The 9,573-nt window shown below is 38.2% G+C and overlaps 1 protein-coding gene across 7 annotated transcripts in view; it reads left to right on the plus strand.

Moving 5' to 3' along the window:
• The window catches only part of LOC109962040 (AP-1 complex subunit sigma-2), an 18,184-nt gene extending 9,033 nt beyond the window's left edge, over positions 1-9,151 (plus strand). For 2 of the 7 annotated variants that reach the window (XM_020603392.1, XM_020603393.1), the window contains one exon: positions 5,199-5,768. In XM_020603392.1, the coding sequence (XP_020459048.1) occupies positions 5,199-5,209 (11 nt within the window). In that variant the 3' untranslated portion in view covers positions 5,210-5,768. The other 5 variants (XM_020603387.1, XM_020603388.1, XM_020603389.1 and 2 more) reach the window with 4 other exon arrangements.
• Positions 9,152-9,573: the final 422 nt, after the last annotated feature.

Here is a 9,573-nt window from a genome sequence, read left to right on the forward strand (position 1 = left end):
GAGGTGTTTCAGCAGGCAGCCCAGAAACAAAGCCTCATTGTCTGCTTCGCTGGGACCACACAAACATGTCTGGCCCAGATTACTATTTCATAGAGGGAGCATAATTACAGTAGCGGAAGCACAGTGATGATTGTGATGGTACGCACACTGAGGTTACAACATCAGTGTATCAGTGTCAGTACAAGAAAGGTTCTCCGTCTCAACAGTACATTAATGCCATATACCAAAACCAAAGGCTTTAACATACCATTATTCAGATGTGTTTACTCTGTAGGCATACTGCAAAGGCATTAGCAGAGCTACAGTATAAAAAGGATTTTTAAGTCTGTGTAGAAAATACAAAGCAAAGTACTGCCAGCATGATTTGAATGGATGAGCTTGTTAAATATATGTATGGGGGAAAATGCATATTATATTTGATATTACACACTAGTTTGATATTGCCTATTTATCAGTGTCAGTAAGCTGCTAGGTTTATTTATTTATTGCTTGACATTTAGTCAGTGAGCCAAAGGGCCACTGCTAATGAGTTCTGGGAAGTAAATTCAGGCCAACAACCCACCAAGGTTCAATGGATAAAAGGGATGTAGAGGATAGAGAATGAGCTATACTTGATTTTCAAGGTATGGCTTTTAAGTAAAATATTAAACATTTTGGCAAAGATTTCACACACAGTAATTTGCTATTAGGGACAAAAAAATTGAATCTGGAGAAGAATATTTTACACTTTCCAAAAATATATTGTTAAACTTGAAATAATGAAAATAAAGATTAAATGTACCAAAACACTGATAAAGCTATTTTATGAAAAATCAATATTAGCTGTTTGTCTAAACATAAATGTGTTGTTTTTCCCCTGTCACTGATTTTTGATAAATCTGTTTTCATTATATGCACCATTGAGTTATTCATCATATCTGTAATATTGAAATTTGACTCCACCAAAGTGAGAATTCAGAGGAGCTTGAAGTCAGTAATGAGGTGAGCGTTAAAGTTGGGCAGCGTTAGAAAGGTTGATGGTGGTCCACAGCCATTAGCTATGAGGCAGCTGCTGCAGCCAAGTCCATGATCCCCAAAGGACAAATAGTGAAACTGTTCATTGATTTAGCTGTAGTTGTACTGTTGAGGACATACTGTACTGCGGTCCTAAAGTGCTTATGGTAAGTTTTTAATATGTATGGATTGTGCATGGAGTGAAATGGCATTAAACCATTTAACAGATTTTTTCGCTTGGGAAGAACTGGGGTCAAAACCTCCACAGTACCAATCTAAGTTTACCCTGAGAGAGAGAGAGAGAAAGAGGGCTGCCTCTGATTGGCTCAATTCTGTATTTATAGAGCCAGAATGAAGACTGGGGAAGCTTGCCAAATGAGGAGCTCTTGTAATGGGTCTAAAGTGCATCCATGCCTCCATCCAGGCAGTTGGTAACTACTAGACTGGTGTAGTCACACCCGTTTTTCAATCATGGCAGTTCTAGGGCTGGTTCAGAGCAAGTGCCTAATTTGGAACCAGTTCTTTGTGTTATGATAGCCAAAGAACTGGCTCTGGGCCAGGAAAACTGCTTCTAACTTGGCACCAACTCTCTGCTGGTCAAGAACTAAGAACTGCTTACATCAGGAGCTGGGGGTGGGATTATTGTGACCGAAGACCAAATAAAACTCTGTGACCGCCATAAAAAAAAAAACAAACAAACAGCAAGAGAGTAGTGCTGTCTTGCCTAACTTTTAATACCAAAGGAAAAACATGAGCTTCATTGACATGAAATTGAACTAGCAGTGAACTGTAGAGAAGACAAACTGTTAGCTAGCATAAGGATAAAGCTAACAAAGGCTAACATCTTACATTCAGTGTTTAATATGAATCAAAACATGTTAAGTAATTACCCTTCTTTTGGAACATAATTGCTATCTATAGAAATTATGATCAGCAGCACAAACACATTGGACCAGTCATGTTTAGATTCCAGTGTAGGCTTGCAAAGCCAGGAGCAGTATTACAAAGGAGACAATGAAGTCCACCATTGTTGTTATTGTTCTTGGCACTAGCATTGCTGGGGAAGCAGAGGCATATTCAGACATATGCAGTGATGTAATTATGTGGCTCTCTAGCTCGTGCAAAAACTGGTTCTTAAAAGGTTCGCAAGTTGAACCACCTCCAAACTGGCTCTAGCACCAGCCCAGAACTAGCACTTAGTTCGTGTTCAGTCAGCATGGGTTTTCAGTGCTGCGTGCTGTGAACTTTTACATGCATGCACTTCTGTCACTTTGACTGTCTCATAACTCTTGAGTGATAAATATGGGACATGACACAACATAAAGGTGATGACAGGCATGAACATGTCTGAATAAACTCAGTTTCAATAACGGGCAGCATATTTCAACACTTCAATTTGGTTCAAGTAGCTGGTGTCATATTTTAAATTTGGATAATCTTGATTTATAATTTTTAAAAAGTTAAAATTGGAATTCTAACTGTAATTTGAAGTGAAAGAACTGTGCTGCCTGTGTGAAGACTAGCCTGTTGTTATACTAACAGCACTGAGTGACACTGGTCATTTGAATGATTTTTGAATAGTAACACTGTTACCACAGTATTCTACATTTACTTGTGCTAACACTAATTCTGCAGGTTTTTGTATGTCTTGTTAATTGACCCAAGATTATCATCTAAGATACTAAAGGATAAGAATGGTTGTACTCTTTATTTGTATTATTCCTAACTAATTCCATAAGAAAATCAAAACAAACTATGTATCTATGTGCCCCTCAACACTCTATGGCTGAACACATGTCGACGGTGGGACAAAAAAACGCTGACAAATAAGCTATGTCTTTGGAAATGACAATACCTTAAATCCTAAGTGACATGCTCAAGCCAGAATATGAAAGTGGACAGCAGGAGAAACCGCAGCGGCATTAATTAATTTGAGTTTCTCCTCCATAGATAGGTTAAAAACAGTATATGTACCAATGAAAAGAGATTTATAACACTCTAAATAAAGCAGGTAAGAGAAAACTCACATTTAAACTGGCATAATGCAGACATAGTGACTTCTCCAGCCTTACAAAAATTCTCTTTAATATTACAGAAACAACGTATTAAAAGACATGCAACGTGTGTTTGGTTTTTTTTTTTTTTTTAGACTTACCATTAAGTCCCACCAAGTAGTGGAAACATCAGTCCCTTTCAAGTAGCTCCAAGGTCGGTAAATCCAATCGGTGGTCATTGAGTCTTCCCCTGTCTTCCTCCACATGACCACATCCAGTTCCAATGTAGTGAAATTAATTCCAACAGGTAGCGTAGCTCAAACGATAACATCATGGGTCGTTAATCCGCTCTTTAACCAGCTACACATCACATGTGGTAGACACACTGGCCTCAAGCAGTCAAAACAAACAGGTACTGTGCTCCGGGGGAATCCAGTGTTGATGAGCTGATCATTCACCTCCCCAGGGTGCTTCACTTTCCAGCTGCTTGTAGATCAGACCTGGTCAGGTAAAACAGCCAGTCCCTGTACAGGAACATTCTCAGAAATGCATTAACCTCAGGCCCTGTATTTTTCTCCACATCCTCTGGTCATAGTGCAGGCAGCAGGAGATAAGATACAGTATATCAACAAAACCGGGCATCTGTGGATGTTAGGCAAACTCACATGAATGTGCAATGGTCTGGAGATTATGACCATTCAAAGAAATCCTACTTGATTTTGTTAGAAAAAAAGTCTTGCAAGTGAGAGTTTTCAAGACATGTATAAATCGAGTTGCTTCTGAATAGAAGTACTAGAACATACGTACACCTAATTATTTTAGCTTTAGGTCACGTCAAAGATGATAATTCACCATTGTAACATTTTAGATAAGTCAAACAAGAAAAAACATCCCACAGGCTCTTTAAGATGTTGTTAAAAATGAATGCCATCTATCAGAAAAGCTAAACAAAAATGTACATATATGCTGCTTGGGTTAAGTTGAGGTCACATTTGAAATTGGTGCCTCTGGCTTTAAGGCATTAGTAAGTACATTGTGCAGTAATTACATAGAAATCATGCCACAGGGGATCTGGTCAAAGCTATTTTAATAAGCCTTTAATGAAACATTTCTCAGGAGCTTGCCCTTACTTTGGTGCCAAGCAAGCAGGTCTTCTTTTAGAATAATGATGCCTCAGAAGAGTTCCAGCCCAGATCAATTCTGTATGCGAGACATTAGAGACATGCCTATGAACAGGGCACTGTTACTGCGGCGGTGCACTTTTAATCTCTTTGTCCCTGAGCACATAATGTAGATGTGTAGATGCTGTAGGTCCCGAGAGAGTTTGACCTTACCTGAGCTGACAAGTTTATTTTTCTTCTAAATATTTTTTGCCTCACAGGTATGATGGTCCCAAATATGGCCTCTGAGTCCTCTGGTCTTTTTCAGAATTAGGCCCACTGAGGTGAATACTCTCTGTCTGTGGTTTTAGGTCATCTGTGCTGCTAGAGCCCTATAGTCAGACCTAGTCTCAGTCTCCCTACTGTCTTACTGTCTGTCTGTAAGACAGTGTTCCTGGTCTCTCCCCAGGTGACATTACATGTTTGTCTTTGTCTTTCACTTATGTGTAATGTTCCACTGATACTGCCCACACTACTAAATGTTATATATAATTAGATCTCTGCAGTTTGGATAGACAGTTACATCATTTTATTAGGTGGTGAAAATTAATAACACTGTTCAAACTGTTTATGCCCTCTTACTGAAAAGGAAATGAATGTCTTGCTCATTGGGGAATTTTAACCTTTTTTTTGCCCCTATACTCAGGATCAGAAATCCACAAGCTGAGCTAGCCATGCTCATGGTTTACTGTTTTTAATATGAATAAACACAGTTTGTTGAATAGGAAAAGTCAAATTTCCTAACAACTATCCCATTTAAAAGGACCTTAAATGACTCTTCTTTCTTGTCAAGAGTGAGATTAGAAGATGTCTATCATACTGGAGTGGTGGTTATCTTCTGATCAAACTTTCAGCTATTAGGAATATTTTTCATAAACAGTTCTTTACTAGAAAAGGGTGACACAGTGAACACAGTAGTTTGTCTTGAAGTGCTGCCTCCTGCCTGCTGCTCTGTCTCCTGCATGCCCTGTGAGTGAGGTGTCTGAACAAGGTGGCTGTTAGGATTCAGTGTTGTCGTGTTTTCTAAGCTGTGTGCATTTCTTTCCCCTAGCCCCGTCATGAGTACTTTAATGTTCCTGTGTACTGATGGGCTGCCATCGCTGCTGCTGCTGCTGCCGCCGCCACTGCTGCTACCGCCGCGGCTGCTGCTATCCGCCCTGCATGTTGAGCTCCTCAATGCCTGGCACCTTTGTTTCTGCCCCCTGAGCATCTGTCATTTTCATTGGTTTGCAGGGTCTCACAATATTCTCAGTTCACTGTTCAGTTTGATATGTGACAGCCATGACACAATATTGTCACGTTATTAGAAGTCAATTGAGAACTGCAGTAACTCATGAAACTCTTTAGGTTTATTAGGCATTTCTTCTGGTAGCATGGACAAGGAAATCGGTGTCCTGTTACTGGGTAACACTGGAATAGTATTCACTCATAGTGAAATTACTCACCAATGTTTATTGAGTCATAATATATTTTGGTGATACATTGTTACATGTCTGTCACTGGTCCACTTAATGTTCCATTGCACAAGTTGAACACCTCTTTTTATTCTCACTGTAAATCAGCATTATGTGCCATCACAACCCAAAACGTGTGGCGTTTGATATAAAAATGTTGAACTCCATGTCCGCTTACTAGGTTTCAACTGGGGCTTTCAGCCAGAAACTTTGGTCTTCGTCAGTGAAGGAATATGCAGCAAAGAAATCTAGACAGTGGACCTTGAGTAGAATATTTTTACTGTTAGTTTTAAAATTTGGGGTTTATGATTTTTTTTTATTAGGTCATGAATGAAAATTGCCATTTTTTAGTTCAGCAAATACTAATGATTTAAGACCAGATCAAATTAGCTGCTATAGCTTTGGTTGAAAAGAAAAGCTAATCTGTTGAATCACAATGGCACAGGATTTAAAACTACTGGTTTGTTTAAACCTTAGGCTGCGGTCAAAGTGGACAATCTTATCAAGTATTTAGTTATGATTTTTTTAGTGTTCATCTGTGCTGTTACCACTCAAAATATGTGGGGAAAGTCTGCCTCCTGTTGCACAGTTTGTAGTACAGGTACACATACTGTATGTGTCTGATTGTGTTTAAATAGACGGTATACCTTGGTATAGTCAGCACAGTAGAGTGGAACCTCACTGCTTGACAGGAAAGGACAGATCACATCAAACATGATCATTTCAGCACAGATTCCAGGTCCATCTCCATTACACTTCACGCATTATTGTTAGTTCCAAGAGGTGGTCATCCTATTAGTTTTATATTTTTATTGGGTCTCTCATTTGTCTCGTCGTGGTGACTGAATTCACATTACGCAAGTCATGGGCTGGAAATGAATGCATGTGTCATACGTTACCTGTTCTTTTATTGCAGCTTGTGTGAAATTTGTCTGTTTTCTTTGTATCTTCTCTCTTCAGATCATATGTACTTTAGGTTTTGTTCTTTATTGTGATTTCCAGGATTTGTTGTTGTAACAAGTATGAAACAAACCCTTGTTCAGACCATATCACACACTAGAAGATATATGACCAGCAATAAGCTGCTATCATAATTCTTTTAAATCATTTATATATCTGATAACTTCCTATTTAAAAAAATTTTTAAAAATCCTCTCTCAAGGTAAGTAATAATAGTGGGAGTAACACTAAAGAAATATTTGCGCTTTGCACCGATTAACCAAGGGCTGTTGGCTTTCTACATCACAGATGATAGACATTTAAATTGCACACTGACTAAGCCCTTAACATGTTTTATATAATCACTATTTGATAAAGACAGATTGCATTAATAGAACATCATGATTAATTGGGGATATTTTATTGATGTATATAAATAAATTGTTTATGAATTTGTCAGTTGAGCACACTGGTGTCTTTCTTTGATATAACTACTTATGGTCTTCTTTTCCACATGACATCTTTTGAAGTTCAGGGTGACATTAATTTAGTGTCTAATGCAACAGTTTTCTTCTGTGCCGGAAACAAACTCGATATCCTCACACTGAATGCTCTGTTTGCTTTGCAGATGAATACGTTTAGCCCACGTAGTAGGTGATAAGAGATTTACCATTCCACCAATATTTACCTCAAGACTGACAAAAGTCTAGAGCTGGTGAATTAATGCATAGCTCACATTTCGAGATCTGGGTACTGCACTGAAAGCTAAATGACACTTAAGAAGTCAGTGTGTAGAAGTGGATTGTTTGTCTCTTCTTAACATAAAACAAGATTTCTGTCTCCCTGCTCTGATGCAATTCCTTTCTTTACTTTGTGCTGAACCTTGTTTTAGGATGCCAAAGTAAGTTCTTTTCTTTGTTTCTACCACAAGGCACCAGTTATGTTTTCCTGCATGACGCCTTTGTCTTTCTACACATTAGCATGTGTACAACATGGATTTTAAGAAAGTGCATTTATATCAAATAATGATTGAGCTTCTTAAGACAGTAGATGAAGACATGCATTTGACATCTTTTGTTTGTGTGCACATATAAATAGACTATAGGGTTAACTTAGGTTAACTGAGTAATGCAGCTTTAAAGTTACTTTGTGGATGATTAGTAGTGCAGCTGGAGCAATGTTTTTATGTTTGGTCCATTTAGTGTATATATAGTGCACACACAGTGTACAAGTGAAGCTGTACGCCTGCCTGCCTGCCGTAAGTTTCGCTGTGTTGCACACTGATCAACAGTTGGGGCCGATGGCCTGTAAAGCTGCATTTCAGTGTTTTTACAAGGACAGGGAAGAAGATTGCCCATTAGTAAAAATAAATGAAAATATTTTAAATCAGAGTTTATGAGTTAAAAAAATGCACTCAGTGTATTTGTTACAGCTCCAGGATACACACAATATTTGAGTGAAAAACAGTGTTTAAAATGTTTTTTATTTACAGGAGTATTTCCAAATAATGTAGATTTTGAAGGTTGAACTAATCTACAGAGTTATTGGATCCTCAGCCACTGTTTTCATTTAGATTTCTTAATTCAGTTTAATATTGATATAAAAATCATTGGCTAGTACAGCTTTAACTTTAACTATTGCAGTATCACATCGCTAATATTAATTCATTCAACTACAAAGCTGTGGGTTCACGTTTTGTCACTAGTGTTAGTGTTAACATGCTGATTAATGCAGCTTTGACAGTGAACTGTTAAACCATGTGCAACAAAGCTGTCAGGTGAAGAGCTGCCATATCATGCCATGTGAAATACTTCACCACCATGACTGCTGGTGAGATAGTGATGACATTACACCAGATAAATCATAGCACCACTGTGAGAGTGTGTGTATGTGTGTGCACAGTTGAGTAATGCTGTCATTGCTGAAATCTGCTGCAATCAGTATGTGGTGGGTATCTCACAGAGCACTTCACAGGAGCTGTGGTTCCTCTGTCCCTCCACAGGAAGCAGAGACCCCACGCAGTGTGCTGGAGGAAATTGGACTGACATAAACACAGTACTCATCATCACCCACACTCCTTCAGCCAGCTACTCTGCTGTATGTAGCCGATAACAACTCCAATTCACCTTTGAGCACACAATCTCACAAACACACACATACACGGTTTTCCTGTGCATCTGCCTTTGTTTCTACATTTTATCTGAGACAAACATTGTAGTGCTGTTTGTTTCCTACCGAGTTATTTATTTGTTCACTGTGATGACGTTAACTGCTACCAAGGAAAATCCTGGGGAACAAAGTTTATTTGTTTCTTTTTCTGCAGTGCAGTTCGCACCGCACTAAGGTACTGTGCTGAGTGAACTGTTTCTTTTTTGACCAAAGCTAATGGGATCACTTTATTCTTGAAGTAGATTCTTGATTTACACACCACTTCTGTGTAGTTTTCAGACCTACAGTATATGCTTTATTGTAAAGTTGAAAGTATTACGTAAACACAACCAAAGAGTTATGTTTCATTTCACCTAACATTGCATTATGATTATGATTGTTTCAAGCACAACATATATATTTGTTTTGTTTTGTTTATTTGACATTTTACCACTGTACTTACACTGTACAGTCAGGTTTTAACATGTATTCTCTCAGTTTACAGGCCATAACCACTTTAGTCTTACTGACTGGTCTAATGGTTTCCACTGGCGAGATCCCATTTCATGTTGAATGCCTTAATCTCTAATGGATACCCATTCATTCAATATGAAATGCTCTATTACTGTTCTATAATGCAATTTCATTTGCATGCCACTGAGTTAAATTTATTAATGTGTTATGTGCAAGAACTACTGTTCTTTTTCCTGTTTACTGCTGTGCTTCTGTTTTACTTTTGTTGTAATGATACAGCTGTGTGATTTGTAGGAACTATATATGTAATCAGTATTGTAGAGGCTCAAAGTGCTTTTCAAATAATTCTTTAAGGCTGAATTAATCACATTTCGCCCACTAGTTGACAGAAAAACTGTAAAGCAAGATGAC

Source organism: Monopterus albus, unplaced genomic scaffold (assembly GCF_001952655.1).
Source record: "Monopterus albus unplaced genomic scaffold, M_albus_1.0 scaffold61.1, whole genome shotgun sequence".
Taxonomy (NCBI): Eukaryota; Metazoa; Chordata; class Actinopteri; order Synbranchiformes; family Synbranchidae; genus Monopterus; species Monopterus albus.